This window comes from Peromyscus eremicus, chromosome 3 (genome assembly GCF_949786415.1).
Source record: "Peromyscus eremicus chromosome 3, PerEre_H2_v1, whole genome shotgun sequence".
NCBI lineage: Eukaryota > Metazoa > Chordata > Mammalia > Rodentia > Cricetidae > Peromyscus > Peromyscus eremicus.
In genome coordinates this window covers 11,807,208-11,825,610 of record NC_081418.1, presented here as the reverse complement: position 1 = coordinate 11,825,610, position 18,403 = coordinate 11,807,208, and the positions used below count along the sequence as shown (strand labels likewise).

The 18,403-nt window shown below is 42.1% G+C and overlaps 1 protein-coding gene across 1 annotated transcript in view; it reads left to right on the top strand.

The window, feature by feature from the left end:
• Positions 1 to 7,957: 7,957 nt before the first annotated feature.
• Positions 7,958 to 18,403, top strand: part of Elapor2 (endosome-lysosome associated apoptosis and autophagy regulator family member 2) — a 178,754-nt gene continuing 168,308 nt past the window's right edge. The window contains exon 1 of the mRNA XM_059257269.1: positions 7,958 to 8,140. Within this exon, the coding sequence (XP_059113252.1) occupies positions 7,958 to 8,140 (183 nt within the window). The remainder of the gene's footprint in view (positions 8,141 to 18,403) is intronic.

The window sequence follows — 18,403 nt, the reverse complement described above, 5'->3', positions numbered from 1 at the left end:
AATAAATCAACTTCTCTCATTTATGGTGCTCACATAACACACTGATTCATGCAACACATATTTATCAATGCTTGTATATTAGGTCTGGGAATATAGTAATTAAAAGCAAACAAAGCCCTGTCTTCATGGAGCTTGGATTTTAGGTAGGAGAAGCAGGCAGTAAGTAAACTATGCAGCTTGCAGGATGGTGATAGTCCTGGGGAGAAAAGTAAAGCAAGGACAGGGAGATAGGGAACTGCAGGAATTTTAGGAAAAACCCACCAGGAAAGGACACTTGAGTAAAGACTTGAAGAGGAGCACTGTAGGCCAACATTTCAGGCTTTCAGGCAGAAGGAAGCCCACATGCATCCAATTAACTGAAGGAACAACCATGGCGTCAGAGTTTCAGGCACTTGGGGAATGAAGAGCCTCTAGGATAATACAGTCAAGAACAAAGGCGCAAAAAATCTATGCCAAAGATCAGCACACAAGCGCTAGAATCTTTCTGGGATTCCTTTGATTTCTGCGATGGCTGTTCTTGGTTGTCAGCTTCACTAAGTCAGGAGTGAACTGAGAGACCCAAATGGAGGGGCACATCTGTGAGGGATTTTTGTTTAATTTGAAGTAGGAAGATCTATACTTCTAATCTTTCAGGTAGGAACACAGACCTTTAATCTGGATCTTGAGGCAGGAAGACACACCTTTAATCCAGAATTATTGATCTGGGAAAAACCTACCTCTAATCTCCCTCATGCCTTCTGCTGGAAGCCTGTTTAAGGACATGGAAGAAGGAAGCTTTTGCTCTTTGCCTGCTTGCTCTCACCTTGCTAGCACGTCCATTCCTTCACTGGCACAAGAGCCTACTTCTTAGAGCCTGCTTCTTTGGGATTCCAATAGTACTGAAGACCAGCTGAGACAACCAGTCTCATGGACTGAACACCTACTGGATTCTTGGGCTTTCCATTCATAGGCAGCCATTGTTGGATTAGTTTAAAAAGCCTGTAAGTCATTCTAATAAATACCCTTCATATATATATATATATATATATATTCATTCTAAAAGTTCTGTTACAGTAGAGAACCTTGACTAATATGATTACAAAGATGCAAAACTTCTGACCTGAGAGGATATTGGAGGCATCTCCCTTCCTGGGAATTTTGGACTGCAAGTAAATATAGTACAAGTAATTTATGGAAGGGATATTTACAACAAGCTATAACTATACCGATAACAATGGTAGACACTTCGGATGCATGAACTCATTAAATACATTAATTTATTGCACACCAATCCTACAATGTCAGGTATTTTTAGTTTTGATTTTCAGATGAAAGAATTAAAACTAAAAGTTTAGGCAAATGCTCACACAGCCAGTAAGGAGGAGAGTTTCCATTTAAAGGAGGTTTGCTTATTTCACATTTGTGATAGTTAATTTTATGTGTCGATGTGACTGGAATAAGGGACACCCAGTGATAACTGGTGAAACCTTATTTTGGGTGTGTACGGTATTTCTGAAAGAGATTCGAATTTTGACCTGTAGTGAGTAGATCTCCTCACCATATTGCACTGTCAGCATCTAGTCTTGCACCATGAAGGGAATGAAATGGTGAATTTGCTGCCTTTCTTTGAGCTGAGGCATACACCTTCCCCTGCTCTCAAAAATCGGTAGTCCTATCCAGCTCTGAAGCCTGTGAACCACAATGGCTAGAATGCCAAGATATTCAGAAAGTGATATTTACATCTTGATGGTAACCAAGAGCTTTCTTGTTGGACTTAAGATGTATTAAGACGTATAGGAGGGAATTCATGCTTAACTTGGTAAACCTAGCTCAGTACTCATGGCTGGTGAGACCTAAGACCCTGCAGGAGAACTTACTACTGCCACTCTCCCAAACAAGTATAATTCATAGCTGCATTATAAATACTTATCCTTCTGCCCACAGATAAGTATAGCTCTCATCCCTCATCAAAGAAGCTTCATTTTGCTGCAGATGGTGAACATTACAGAAAGACAAGACTGGTCAAGATACAGAGAACAACTGACCATGGAATGCCCAATCCTAATTGTTACATCTATAACATAAGCTTTATACTGAAGGTTCCAGGGATATCAAAGAAGAAGAGGCAAAAATACTGTAAGAGCTAGAGGACCAGGGAATCTGCTACGAGATAGTGTCTTCTATATATGACAGGAATGCTGCACCCATGAGATGTCAACAATATGGCTGCCTAAAGAGAACTTGAAAGATGACAATAGCAATTGACAGGTCAGTGTGAATGGGGGAAACCTTACATGGTCCCATGCCTAGAGGAAGAGTTGGAGGTAATTAATAACTGCCGATAGAGGTAAAATGAGTTTTCTCTAAAGACAAGCCCCAGACAGGTTAAACACATGTATTTAAGTAGCACTAAATAAATCTAGCAGGTATATATATATATATATATATATATATATATATATATATATATATATATGTGTGTGTGTGTGTGTGTGTGTGTGTGTATGTGTGTAACACTAATGAAAATGAGGGGCCATGAATTTGAGGAGGGTAGTGTTGGAGGAGAGGAGTTAGAGGGGAATGATGTGAATACAAGGCTCATATATGAGATTCTCATAAAATAAGTAAGGGTAAAAATAATCAAATAAAAACAAAGTTAATTTGCAAATGATTGATTGTTCTTATTCAGCTAGTAAATTGAAATCCAAGTGTCAAAAGACATTTAGTATAACCAGTTAGAAAAAGCTATGTGCTTTGTATTACCCAGAAAACACCCTTATTATTTTTATCTATACTCTCAATATTTTTGAATTTTAAGTTGAGACTAAACATTGAACCCAAGACCTCATATAGTAGCATACATATTATTATTAAGTTGCATCTCTTTCCCCTTCTGGTATTTTTAATATGGATGTTTAAATCTAGTTAAGATGAATTCCACAAAATAATTTCAATGATTCGGTTTTCAAAAAGCATAGAAAAGTACAGAGGATAACAAAACTAAATGCCTAAGTAGGGAAACAAATCTGCCAGTGTCTGAAATCCTGTGCTGTTTCCTGCTGAGGAAATTATGGCTTGCTTTCTTTATCTGTAAAATAGGTGGATAATGGGACACCTATGTCACAGTGATTTTGAAGATTAAATGAATTATTTGATCTTAGAATACTTCTAGTATTTATCTATTAAGTGCCCAATAAATGTTGGTTATTAGCATAACTGCTACCCAATACTCACAACAAAACATTACCTTTTATATTTGCTTCAGATATTTTCTTTCTCCTTCTCTAGCCCCTTTTCCACCTTCTTTTCTTTGAAAAATGAAATACTGGGGTGGGGAGATGACTCAGCAGTTAAAAGCAAGTGCAGCTCTTGCAGAAGAACTGAGTTTGGTTGATGGTTGGCCCACACCAGCTTTAACTTCAGCTCCGAGGGATCTGACAGCCACTTCTGGCCTATGTGGGCATCTGCACACACGCAGTGTGCACATACAGAGTGCACACACATGCAGGTAACTAAGAATATGTTAAAAGTTCAGGGCTAGCAAGATAGCTCAGTGGGGAAAGTGCTTTCTGTATAAGCACAAGACCCTGAAGTTAGACCCCCAGAATCAGACAAAAGCTGGACATGTTGGCATGTGTCTGGAGTGAGGTGGAGAAGGGACAAGCAGGTGAACGAGGCTTCTGCACAGCTGCACATGCTGAATGCTTGAGCTCTAGGTTTAGTGACAGATCTTGTCTGAGAAAATACGGTAGAGAGTGAAAGAGGAGCACCCCAAAGTTGACCATTAACCTTCACTGGTGAGTGCATGTATACACGCGCCACTTCCACAAAATTAAAAGTTCAGATGAAGCCCTCTGTATGCTCCTTCCCAATCTTTCTTTTTTTCTCGGCAATCATCACTATGAAGTCTGCCCATGTTTTAATAAATACAATATATTGAATGTCTACTGTGCATAAATTGTGTGTCATTATTTTCCTTGCTGAATGGGGAAAAATTTTTCAAGTGTTTCCTGTGTCAGGTGCCTTTTATGAAGCAATTTTTTGTAGTTGGGTAATATGCCATTGAATATGTCAAATGAGATTAGGTTAAAGGTGCCTTCATCTGCAGCAGACTGCAACCTAAGTTAGAATATAAGGGAGCTGTGACCTAATTTAGGAGCATATTCTTTTAACAAGTATCTGAGACATGGTAGCCTTTCCAACCAATCACAGCTTGCAAACTAAATATGGCAAATGTAGAGCTGTGACCAATTAGGCTATTTCTTTCTTTCTTTGTGTGTGTGTGTGTGTGTGTGTGTGTGTGTGTGTGTGTGTTTGTGTGTGTGTGTGTGTGTGTGTTGTGTTACAGGCATACAACTTTAGTTCAACTATATATGACGGAAAACATTCAGAATATTGTCATATTATGGAAAATGGTTCATTTGTCATATTTATAGCAGTGAATTCATAGCTTATGTGTTTTTTGATAAATTATTCCTGTAGAGGGCTGAAGATACAATGCTTGCAATTAGGCTATTTCTATGTCATACCTTCTGTAGTCTCCAAACGCACCTGTGATGCTGGGGGATGGAGTTCTCTGGTCTAGAGTGCTATTTGATTCATGAATATTTACACCCCTCAAATCAATTCCACTAAAATTAATTTGTGTAAGGAGTTTCTTTTGCATATAACATTATTTGTTTCACTTTTCCTTAGTATTAGATATTTAGGTTTCATTTACCATTTTTTTTTTTAACAAATAACACTGGTGAACATTTGGGTCTTTACATTTTTGTGTGTCTGAATTTTTTTCCCCTGGGTAGAATTGGTCGACATTAAAGAACACAGGCACTGTAAATGATACATGATAATTATAATATTATACAATTATATAGAGAAAGTGAAAACAAAGTCAGTTAAAAAAAAAGAGAAAGAAATAAAACAGCTGTCTTTCTATTAGTCAGTCTCTGCCAAGAGCTTTGGTTTAGTTTATTTTAATCATGCTCCTTCAATAAAACTCACTCAGCTGCACACCTGCTTCCCTTCCACCCCACCTGGGGACAAACTTCCTGGTAAGGTGAGTTTCCAGCTTTTAAACACTGATATTGTTTCATTGCCCTTCCTCAGGTCTCTCAATATCCTCTGAAAAGGTAACTTTAATATCTGTATAGTTTTACCGCAGGAAGCAATATAATTTACTTAACCATTCCCCATCTGGGAACACTTAGGCTAGTTCATTTTTAATTAAACAACAGTGAGCACAAAAACTTGTTTTCCTTATTTACTAGCTCTTAGATGACTAGAATTAAAAATGACTAGAAAGAGAGAAAGAGCCTGAAGTTGGGTGGGGAGGGAGGTGTGAAGGATCTGGGAAGAGTTAAGGGAAGGGAAAGAATATGATCTATCTGTATTGTATGAGGAAATTTTTTAAAACTTTAAAAATTTGACTAGCCAAAGGCATGTGATTGAGTTTATTCTTTGGCAGCTTTAAATATATAATGCATTTTGATACGGTGGTATTTTATTTGTACTGAAATGTGATTTTAATTGTATGTTAATAAAGTTGCCCAGGGGTCAGAGCTATTAGAGCCATAGCTGGGCGTTGGTGGTGCACACCTTTAATCCCAGCACTTGGTAGGCAGAGCTAGGTAGATCTCTGTGTGTTCAAGGATACAGCCAACATTGGAGACACACGCCTTTAATCTCAATACCATAGAAGACCTGGAGGGCTGTACGTACAGGCAGTGACGAGGCAGTCATGTGTTTGGGTTTACAACCAATGAGAAGGCAGAGCAGAAAGACTATATAAAAGACAAATAGACAGGAAGTAGGTCTCTTTCAGAGAGGTCTCTTGGCTTAAGAGGCTAGCTGCAGCAGGCAGGTAAGGCTCTTAGTTCTGATCTCTTGGCTTTCTTCTTTGCATTGGTTCTGTGTTTCTTATTTAATAAGATGGTTGGTTACATCTACATTTTGATCACTCTCACCCTTCTCTCTATTATCTTCCTCCCACCTGTGATCTCCCTACAAGTCCCTGGCTACACTCAACCTTGTGTGTTTGGTTTTGTCACTGTCAGAGCTTAGCTAGGGCTGTCCATGTGACCATGGGTTTGTAGCTATCCACTGGAGCCTGGTGGACCCACTGGTTCACAAATGAGGCAATGGCTGCCCCTCCTCCAGAACTCATCAGTAGTTAGTAATTGGGTTCCCGTGACTGCTGTAGGGCGGTGGGCAGGGCTGCTGTGCTATCGTGAGGGCTGTGTGGTGTCCAGGAGACAGCCTGTTGCAGTCCTCCTTCCTGTCTTCCTTCCTGCTCTTACACTGTCTCCTCTTCTACCATGTTCCCCGAATGAATAATCTTATTTTAATATGTTGTCAAATTGTTTTCCGGAATACCTGTGCTCCAGAGTGCATGATCCACAAACACATTTACTAGAATTATTCTCATTCCTAGATTCACATAAACACTTTTCATAATATTTCATTCTGCCTGTATAAAATTTGCGTTTCAAACATTCGTTAGTTGAATTCATTCATACTTCCTAACATTTTTTTGTGCTTAGAGGATTTAAAAACTTTTGTTCATTTATAGTGTTATCTGGTTTACCTGCAAAAAGAAAAAAAAATCCGTGTAGATAACATGCCCTTAGCCCTGCTATTGTTGATGTAGTTCTGGCTTTTGTTGATTCTTAACGTTCTCCTCTGGATGTGCCCTGCACAAGAGAAAACCAATGTACACCTAGTAACTCTAAGCTGTTTAATCTTTTAAGAGGAAATTATTAAGTGAGAGTTACAAAGGGTGCTGCTTAGGGAAATCTGTAATTGCAATTTAATCCAGTTATATTGACGAAAATGAGCTTTATTTTTTATAAAGAAAGAAAATGTTTTAAATTCATGAGTCATGTTGTTAGCTGTTGACAAAGATAATATAAATTCGGTTCACATGAATTCCTGGTGGATTAAAGAATAAAAAAAAACATATAGAGAAAATAAAAACAAATGATAACAGAGCATCTACCTGTCCAGGTACTCCTAAACCATAGGAGGATGAAAACGGAATTATATATTTGAGTAAACGTATTTACAGTGCTGAAGATAAATTCAGGTCCATTTATATTTAGTGCATCAAGTGGGTTTCTCCAAGTAATTGAATGAACGGGATAACCGAACACAATAACTCATTAATTCCTAGGGTCAAAGATCCTTGAGGTCCTCTCACACCCACAGGTCCTTGTTCACTGCTTGGTGGAGGCCACACAAGATAGACCACCATTGCAGTCTTTGTACAGGATAAATGCTTTCCCAGAAGCAAAAAGGTTTACTCGCCAGAGGCTGCACATCTGTGTGAAATCATACCAATATCAGCAGCAAGCAGGTTTGGTGCACCACCACAAACATCTACTCCAGGCACCCTTCCAAGAGCTTTGTGCACATCAACTTAATTAGCCCGCATGGCGACCCCACGTGGTGGGTACCGTTACCATTTTCATCAAATAAATGAGCTAACTGAATCCAATACTCCAGACCTCGGGCCTCTTGTCTCGCTGCCATTTCAGGCAAACCCTAATCATGTCGAAATTCATTTTGAGGTTGCCAGGCGTGGATCCTTACAAGAGATCCACAGGGGTCTAGAAAGGAGTGACACCCCGGGGTCCCTGGCCTCTCTGACTCCCCCTAGCTAGTCGCTAGGCTCCTGCGCGGCTGGCTGTGCCACCGCTCCACGCGTGCTGGGCTGGGCCTCAGCCGTAGCTCGCGCGCGACACCTGCTCCGGGCTCCCGCGTCCCCGCCCCGCGTCCCGCCTCCGCGCCGCGCCCGCGTCCCACGGTCCCTCCCTCCGGCGTGACGGGAGAACGGGCGCCGGCTGCCCGCGCTGCGAGCGGCCGAGCTGTCAGCGGGCGGACCCGCTGAGCTGAGCCTGAGCCAGAGGAGCCGACAGCACGGTCCTGGCCGCCCGGAGCCGGAGCTGCGCAGCCTGACGGTCCCGGTGCACCCAGAGCCACGATGCTGCCGCTCGCCCTGCGGAGGGTTCGGGGCAGGGGCGGGGGGCGAGCGGCCGAGGGTCCCCGCCGCGCGCGCTCGCCCTGGAGCCCCGCCTGGATTTGCTGCTGGGCGCTCGCCGGCTACCAGGCAGCCTGGGCTGGGGACTCGCCCTCCTCCGGCCGCCCGCTTCCTGCGTGCCAGGAGGTGAGCAGCACCTGGTCCCCGCCTGGAGTTGGCGGCGGGGTGCGGGGTGGGGCGGCCGCGCGGACCCGGGCTCAGAGTGGCCATCACCTTTTTCGGGCTTGGAGGACAGGGGCGTTCGGTTGTGTCCAGGGATGAAGTTGCTCGCCCCTGCTAGCTGGCGAGGAGCGGGTGTGCAGGTTTATCTTTCTAGTGGTGCTTTTTCTCTCCGCGCTGGTGTTTGGGGGTTTCTGAAAGGACTTTGTGGCGCTCCGGTTCGAGAGCCAGGTCTGAGGACCTGAGGTCGAGGGAGAAATTTCAGGAAGGGGAGGAGACTGGGGAAGCCCTGCCCTGTGGGATTTGGAAAACTATGGCTCTATAGCTTTTCAGAGACCTGGATACGGACCCTCCCTCTCCTGCTTTCTCCGTCCCCGGTCTCCACAATGCTTTCACCCAACTCCCCTGCTCTCGGTTTCCACATAAAGCACGTTGTGGTGTTTTTTTTTGACGTCCTGGCAAGACAAGGATGTGAAGAAGGTACAAAAGAAAGTACTTAGGAAAGAGGCGGGTTGGTGATGTAGAAAATTAGAATGGGTAAAGCTAATACGCTCCTTGGGGAGGCTCTTCACCTGGCTGAAAGCTTGCAGCTGTGTACTTTACAGCTTGAGATTGCTGCTGATTTATAGCCAAGAAGGATAAATTCTGGGTGATTGGACTTTTCTCTGCTTTTAGGAAAACGAGATTTAGTGTGTCAAAAATTTACAGGGGGTGTCACTGGAAACTGTATTTGGTGTTTATCTTTTCATCTAATGCTCCAGAAGTGCATCCTCTTAATGAAAATCAATCAGGGGAAGGAAGCAGCATTTCTGACCTACTTTGAATGATCTTGTTGGAGAGGAGCTGAAGCGCACATGCTGTTTTAAGGAAGATTGCTAGGAATCAGGGTGATGGGTCCTTTATATTTATCCAGCAAAAATAGGTTAGCCATTGGCTCCCTTTGAGAAGAAAGGGCAGATTCGGTTTCCTGTGCATGCTAGAACCACTCCTGAATTAGAGTAACCTCCTTCTAGACATCATCCATCTTCCGTGGATTTTCATCTTCCTCTCCTACAATACAAGTCCCAGGGCAGCCTGAAACGACAGCATGAGATGGAAAGCTTGAGTATGACTATGCAGCTGCATTGTAACTGGTGAATCAGGGCAAGGGCTCAGCTAACAGCTGTGCTTGATTTCAGCGGGCATTACTGTTAGTTCAATATGTATCCCGCCACTTTACTCGTCACCTGGGAATGACCCAGTCTTCAGGCTTCTATAGAATCCTGATTTTTTTAGCATCCACAACTGTTGTGTAGCAAGATAAACTTTATCTGCCAGTTGCCTAGTCACAGTATGTAGAACATGTGTCTTTTCTGAAGTCAAGTTCTAAGTTCCTTGCAACGTTAATCCTTAGTAGTGAAGAATCTGCTTGAAGTGGAAAAACCAAGGCCAGTAGAAGAGATGCTTTGATATCACACTCTTTATTGATGTATCTACAAGGTTTCTAGCCCAGGCTGGGCTCAAATTCCTTATGTAACTGATGATGGGCCTTGAGTTTCTGATCCTCCTACCTCAAGTGCTGGGATCAAAGATATAGGTCACCACACCTAGTTTGTACGGTGGCAGGGATCGAACCTAGGGCCACTTGCATGCTAGGCAAGCACTTTACCAACTTAGCTAATTCCCTCTTCCTAGACTACAGCCATACAGAACTGAGGCAAGGCGATGATAGAATGTACAAGGGAGTGATGCTCATCCAATTCCATCTTTTCATTTCATTGGCTTTAGAAATTGTATGCGAGTCATTCTTTTAGGTGTCAGTTTTGAATTTTTCTCTTTGAAAATGGAACTAGATAAAATATAAAGGAGGATGCTACTGAGCCAGCTTGTGGCTAGTTGTGGTTTTGGAACCAGTGACGCACAGATCTCCTGATAGTCTTCCTGCAGACTGAAGGCAGTGTGAGACTATGTACTGTGGGTTAGAGGCTCCTCTGGAACTAGAAGAGGCCTCCCAGGGACATAATCTGATTGTTGAGACCTAGACTAGCTGAGCTAATTTGTACTCTTGATCATTGTTTCAACCTACCATTATTCTGAAGAGGAAAATGAGAGGTAAATGATCCTCAGGCTTCTGAGGGTAAGGACTTCCTGTTCTGGGAGTGTGAGGATAGGGGACCTGTCTGGAGCTTAGCAAGTTCAAGTGAGAGACGGATGTTGAACCATGATCATAAGCAGAATAGAAAAGCTAGTCTCTGTCTGTTCCAACTGTTTTAACTACTCCTTCTTCTGGTTTTCACCTCCACATCACAGAGTGACCTGGTACTTGCCTCCTTAGTGCTGGGAGCCACAATGACCTGCTCACTGCTCGTTCTTCTTAACATTAGAGGGAGTTATTTCTGAGCACAAAGGACGTCAGCACTATGAGATGGGGAGAGGGTGAGAGGAGCTAAGATGAGGGTCTTTAAGGCTAAAAAAAAACTAAAGCCAAGTTGTCATAACATGAGTGAAAGGGGGAATGGGAAAATCTGCGGGGTACTTGAAACCTCAACCCTTTATCAACATTTTTATAAAGTAAGCCGTGTTAAATGAAGTTACAAAGATTGACTTTTCTTGCTTACTTGTGGAAGGAAAGGGAAGACTGTAGAATGTTGGTCTGGGAGGAAGCTGACGGTGATTGCCTGAGATGAGACAAAGGGCCCTTCAGAGCTGCAATTAGGCTGTGGGCAGAGGCTTCACCTTAGGTTTTGTGGCGCATTCGACTTGAGTGAGGTTCTAAGTACAGTGCTGCCAGAGTCCTGGGACTACAGAGTGGGAAGGGAAGTAACATGACTGCTTTTGGAAGGTCAGCAGGTGACCAAATCCGCAGGGAGGGAAGTCTCGGGAGAGAGAAATAAAAATCAAGTCTGTGCACCCGTAGATGACGGTCGAGGAGAGGCCGTGACGTCTGTAAATGGCATCTGGACAGTAGAGCTGTTTGGGATTACTGGGGTTTTGTATGAGGGAGAACTTCTGGGGTTTTGTCCATTTGTTTCTCACTTGAAAACTCACTCTAATAAATGACCCATTTCATTACGAGGAGGTGTAAGATATTAAAGGAAAGGTCTGTATCAGTGTGAGAGTTGTTTATTGTCAGATTAGTGGAGCTCAAGGCTAATATTTCAGGAAGCATCTCGAGGGAGACTTCAAAGGCTCAGGCTCATAGCCTAGGCCTACACCTGTGAATTTGAGTGGGATTTTTGACTAATTGACTAATTGGACTTATTAGGGCAGCCAGAGGAAAAAAAGTATCCAGGCCAACAGATGATTCAGCGTTGCAATGAGATATTAAAAGAGCCCGTGAGAACAAAAAAGAACAGAACTAAGTGGATTATGTATACATTATTTAAATTTGGTAAATGCAATCTCAAGGTCCTTAGTCCACTGCTCTGAAATCTTGCACGATGTGATTCTACTGGTCTCTGAATTTTTAGTGAATGATGACTGGCTGAAAGTTTTTATTCCACCAACATTTATTCAGTTTATACTAGTCTGCAGGCAATATGTCATGATTAATATTACAAAATAAATACAAAATTAAAATATATATATATGAGTAAGGATGAGGCAGATACATAAACAAACAATTATAGTAAGGGGTTTGACCCCACAAGAGAGGCAAATGGCGCTAGAACCCACTGGGATGGATTGGAAAAAGCACTAGTAAAGAACTGAAGAGGGCTTGAAAGATGAGCGGGAATTTGACAAGACGACGAGAGTCAGTGACTGTGGCTCCTTTGGGGGAAAGGCATTCAGGTGTAGAGCACAGAGCGGCAGAAACGCAAAGCCGTGTGGTGTCATAACTGGGCACAACTGGAATGCAGGGAGCAGCAAGAAGCTTAATGGGCAATGGCTCTGAGAGGCCCAGGAGTCTGCTCACGAGGGGTCTTATGTCATGCTGAGAAGCTGCTCTTCATGTGATAGGCAGCTAGAAGCAAGAGAAGAATTTAAACACTTAGTCTGGCAGTAAGACGGAGGTCAGATTAGAAGAGTGAGAAATGGCAAGAGGTGGGACCTGCTCCGAGGGGGGGTGATAACAGTCCAGGTGAAGGAAGGCAGGGCAACAGTTAAGGGTAGCAACGAAAGTGGGAAAGAGCATGGTGTTAGAAGATTGGCAGTAAGTGGATGTGAGTGCTCAGTGGATGAGGGGTCCTAGCCTGAGTAGGGGGAAGTGCTTCTAACCCCAGGAGGAGGAATTCGGGGAAGAGAAGGAACTTTCCTTTAGAGTGACTGACTTACATGGAGCTGTTTAATTGGCAGCCAGGGATCAAGCTACTGTGCTCAGGATCACGGTCTGGGCTAGTGCGGGGACCTGAGAATAACGTGGATAAAAGGAATGGTTGAAAGGGCAGAACTAGGGTTTTACCAACACTAGATGGGGCAGAAATGTTCACAAAGGAAACATCAGAACAATGGCTAGGCTGGAGAAAGGTGAGTTCTGGGATTTTGAGGGAGGGGAGGAAAGACATGAAGAAAGGGGAGGCTATGTGTCAAGTGCCCTACACAGGAGGAGAATTGGCAAGAGGCTATTCATTTGGCGAGTACGTTGCTGGTGCTCTGTGCCAGACTGGTTCTACCAGAATCAGGTGGGGTGAGTTGATATCAATTAGCAGAAGAGCAAGGGGCTAGAGGATAGGATAGCAATAAAGCCTTCCTGGATTTGGGAAGTGATCAACATTTCCAAGTCCATATCAACCAGAGAACTTGTAAATGACTACATGTGGGAGTCACTCTGTCACTGAAGGAACTAGAACTCCATCTCTGTTTTCACACAGTTACCATAATTAATCTTGCTGGTTGTGCCTCCAGAGGTGAATTTTTCATTCAAGTTCTCATGCTGAGTACTGTTTTCCATGTTCTAGGCAAATGTGAGCAAGTATTCACACCATCAATATTTACAATGTAAAGCCAGGAGTTGATGGATCTGTGAAATGTCATATTTTAGCACAAGGGATGTAAATAGCAGCACACAGTACAGACAGTGGTACACTTTCCTTGCAAGCCTTTCTTCAGCAGTGTTTGGGATTCTTGCTTTTGATTCTCAGAATCCTCCCAAGTTCTGGCTGTCCTTTATTTTCCATGGACGAAACCACTGCTAATTCTTTCTTTTCTCCGTTTCTTAACATATTATAAGATTTCATTTTCAATATATATGTATTACATGCACACATATATAGTGCTTAGGTACCAAGCAATTGTAGTAAAATGATGAAAAACATATGGACTCCTCTAACACAGAGCTTCAGAATCTTGGGGCAAATCCCAAACAAACCCACACATCATACAATTACCATTGCTATAAATGGTGACGGGAAATACCGTGTATAGTGAGAACATATAACCACCTGTGTTAGACAGCATTTTGTCACAGTGACAAAAATACATGAGAGAAACAGCTTAGAAGAACAGATGTATTTGGCTCATGGTTTCAGACCGCAGTCATCTGGCTCTATTGCTTTGGGCCTGAGGCAAGACAAAGAAAATGTGGGTGTGGAAATGTGTGGCAGGGGAGACTTCTGATCTCATGGCAGAGACAGAGGGAAAAAGGGAGAGAAAGAAGGAAGGAGAGAGGGAAGAAAGGGTTCAGAGACAAGATCACAGCATTCATTCATCTGTTTTCTCCAAGGAGGCCCCAAATCTTGCTAGCCCATTTAGCTATGGAGTCATGAATAGACAAATCTATGAATAAGGTTAGCTCCCTTATGATCCAGTCAGCTCTCATTACCTCCTCTAGCTGGGGACCAAACCTTCAGCACACATATCCAAACCATAGCACTACCCTAGTGAGGGGCAAGAGGCAAGCTAATATAATAGTAGGAGTTTACTGGCTGAAGGTCCTGGGTATGGAGATAGAACATCTCAGACACATGACACTTCCTATCCTAGACCTCCAATTAAAACTCCCTGGACCACAAAAACCAATGAATCTTTTCTGTCTTCTGAGTTCTAGCTGCAACATCTCCTTCACTTTCTGACAGCTACATGTTTGCCCATGAGTATTGTGTTCAGGAAGCTGCCAGTATGGAGGAATCACTCTGTATTCTACCCAAGGAGCCAGAAAGAGCTAGAATCCACTCTGAGCTCAGCATAAGCATGTGCTGTGCCACAGAACTGCATGTGTCTGGAGGAAGGGATACCTTCTTCCAGGTCATATGCCCAGAAGGGGCCTATTTTTTTTTTTAAATTGCCCAAGGATAGCATACACATCATCAAAGTCTTTGAGCACACATTTCTCCCCAAGTACATAGTATGCTCACTGAGAAAGGGAATTACATAATCTTGCTCAGCAAACAATGATTGAGGGTATTTTTGTCGAAAGCACTTTAGGGATTATAAAAATAAGTAAGACATAGATCTTCTTTGGAAGCACTAATCACTGCCTTCAAAAGAGAGTAAGTAGTTAGCTTTGCTTTTTCAATTATATGAAGAAATTGATTTTTATGGTGCAATTAGTCATAATTGACATCTTCTTTCAGTTGTACCCAATTTAAGATAGAAATAAACACCCAGTGATCACGATATGCTGGCCTTCAGTTTAAAATTCTGGGGCAGAAATACTATTTATTATTTTTATTTAAAGCTTTGTTCCGAAAGACTTGTTTCTTTCCTCTAGGTCAGTGGTCCTCAGAGTGATTCTGGGACCAGCAATATTTAACATTATCTCAGAACTGGTTAGACACACAGCATCTTGGGCCCTGGCCCTATTCACAACCTACTAAATCAGAAGCTCTGAGGTAGAGGCCCAGCACATTTTGCTGTCACCAGCTGTTTGGGTAATTATGGTGCACTCTGAAGCGTAAGGGCCACCGCTCTTAAAATAAAGCAAGGAATACAGTGTTTGGTCTAAAATGTGGGGACAAATTTTGTTGCAAAAAGTCCTTGAACTTTCACCCTCGCTGACTTCTGCTTCAGCAGAACACCCTAGAAATTCATTAACCACATTGAATGGACCATGCAACCCTCCCGTTCTCAGGAAGTATCTCAGCAAATGTTGTTCAGGTGCTGTATACCCAGCAAGACCTATGCTCATGCTGATAATGAGACAGGATGCAGAGGATATTGCCAGAATTTTCTGGAAGTTCATCCCAACAGAAGAAACAAATATGGAAATTAAGTACTACACCCTGTAGCACAAATTCTAATTGGTCTTAATAGTAAAACCCTGGAGTCAGATAACAGGATAAATGCTGAAAGATCTGAGAAGTAAAGGAGCAGCCACTAGAGAGACTTCTTACCTCTACTGAATCCTCAGAAGGAAAAGTGGACTGAGCTCCTGTCTCTACCTCCTGAGTGCTAGGATTAAAGGTGTGAGTCACCACCACCCAGCTTGTATTGTTAACTAGTGGCTAAGTCCACTCTCTGATCTCCAGGCAAGCTTTATTTGTCAAAACACAAACAAAATATCACACATTTCCTCTTTTTGTCTAAATAAAAAGCAAAGGTTTTAACTAACATAGAAAAACTATATACAATAAGTACAATATATACAAATATATACAGGTAAGAATAAATTAACAATGTCTAGTCAATTTGCATTTGACAAATTCAGAGAAAATACTCCACTATTTATTGTATCTTGGTGAGTCCAAAGTATTGTACCTAATTCACTTTCCATCCTAACTTGCATTACCAACCCAAAACGATCTTTTTATGTCTCTGAACCTTGTACACTTTACACACCTCTTTTGTGAGTTTGTTTTCTCAGTCTGATACCAAGGAAAACTATAACTACTCTTCAACTCCATTGGAGACCTGAGAAGGATATACTATTACCTGAGTAAACAGGAAGTACAGAGCAAAAAACTTCCAAAATTAAGAAATGACAGAAACAGCTGGCTGCCTGGACATTCACATAGGGTTTCTCTGCAACATTGGGGCATCCATCTTCGGCCTATAAGCCTAGCATATCTGACAGACTCATCTGTGAAGCAGGATATTTGAAGGACTGTCCCACCTTGTTTTGGCAAAGTTTGGCAGCCACTTTCTTTTCTGTTCTGCTTGTCCATTTTGGACAGCATACTGTTAGCAGTCAAGACAAGGTCATTTTCTTGCCCAGTGGCTAACTTTTGTCACACAGAAAGTAAACTCCATGTGGAGTTTCATTGATGCCCATCATCTTCTCTGAAGTGAAGATTGGTGAAGTGAAGATATTGCCAGGAGCAACACCCAAGGTTGGCATTAGAATACTAACAGCTGTAATATTAAGGGGAGTGGATGGTCAGCCTTCTTGGTTAATGTTTTCCATCTTTGCTACTTTTTGGGAGAGGTGTTTTCTGTAACTGCATATTATCTTCTTGAATATTCAAGATAATTAGGAAACTGAAACATGTGTCATTCCCCTGGTTTATATGACCTTAACAACCTTTGAGTACCTGTTTGGAAATGGAGGTGATAAATCATGCTTCATTGGCATTTGGAGGCATTTTGTAAATTTGAATGCAATGAGTGACATCAGTTATTATTTTCAAATAAGTGAAGAACAATGTTTTTAAGGGTTGGAGAAAAAACTGCAATGCACATAGGCAGTTTTCTTATGGAAGTACTCTATATTTCTTTATTGTTTTCCTTTTTTAAACAGTGGAAGTTTGGGATTGATTATTTTGTCATCACAGAAATTTACTACACTCTTGGATTTTATCTTAACCCACTATAATCCTCAACCTTTGCTGATCTATACTGGTACATTCCTGGGGTAGTCTTCATCTTCCTGTCTTTCCAGTCATTCTCATATTCTTGGTAATGCCATCCATCATTTAGTATTTAAATTACACGTACATGATAATAGCTTTGAAATTTGTCCCAAGAGTGTGAAATAGCTCTTGGGTTCTAAATGAACAGAGAGTCAGTACCACTGCTTGGCTAGGTTCCTCACATATGGCAGATCCCAAACTGAACATTTGCCCGACGCTTACTCTTTGTAGTTTCCCTCACTCCATTTAATGGGAACCCCCCTTCCAGGAGCATCACTGACTTCCTTTTCCTTTATGTCACACCTGTCGACAGCTTCTCCTGACTGTGACTCCAGTGCTTCGGGTCAGAACCTCTCACCCTTGGGACTTCTGGGCCACACCACCCTTATGTCTTCCTTGAGATGTTGTCATAACTTCCCATCTTGATTTCACACTGCAGTCAATGAATAACATTTAAACATAAATTAGTTTTTTAAATAAAAAATGAATTCATTTTGACACTCAAAAAATTTAAGATCAAGAAATGCTATATTTTCCAGATGAAAACTTTCATGTAAGTACCAAGTATTGACTTTATTTCTAAAATGTTATCATCTTTATTAGAAACACCCCCAAAGGAAACATACTTTTAATACTGTGGAAGTTCAAGTATCAGAAAATATTGGATTAAAAATGTAACTTCCTAGTCATTCATGCCATTGACATTTGAAATAAAATAATCATTAAAAAATGAATGTTTTTAGTTATCTTTGATGGGAAAGCATAGAGGTTGGCTTGCTAGTCCTGAAGTCTTTTAATAAAATTGGTAAGAACTTGCACATACTTAGAGAGAGAAAGATTTACCAACCACCTCTGGGATGGTTTTTCGTCAAAATTTCCCAAACCTATTTTATCCATTCTTTCATCAAATAACATATCAAACTTTTTAAACTTTAAAGACAAAAAAAATCCCTCATAAATTAAATGAAACAACACATTACTTTTCTATATTAAACCCTCTTTTTTTTTCTTCCGTTTTTCAAGACAGGGTTTCTCTGTGTAGCTTTGCGCCTTTCCTGGAACTCACTTGGTAGCCCAGGCTGGCCTCGAACTCACAGAGATCCGCCTGGCTCTGCCTCCCGAGTGCTGGGATTAAAGGCGTGCGCCACCACCGCCCGGCTATTAAACCCTCTTAAGGCTTCATCAAGCACCAAAGTGGTGATGCTGGCCTGTACGTCTGTGCGAGTTAGCTGTCCATCAGAATTCTTGAGGACATCATCTTGAAGGAGGAAAGGTTTATTTTAATTGATGGTTTTCGGGCATTTGGTCCATTGTTAGTTGGTTCTATTGCTTTTAGGCTTGTGGTGAGGGGTGAGGCAGAGAGCACCATGGGGTGGGGCTTAAGGAGTGTGACTGGGGTAGGGCCCAGCACCACCCACTTGGGTGTCTAACAGGAGTCTAGCGGGGCGGCGTTCCTGGTCTAAACCATTACAAGGGCCCAGCATGAACTGGCCTCGATGGAACTGATAATTTCGCCTCTTAGACT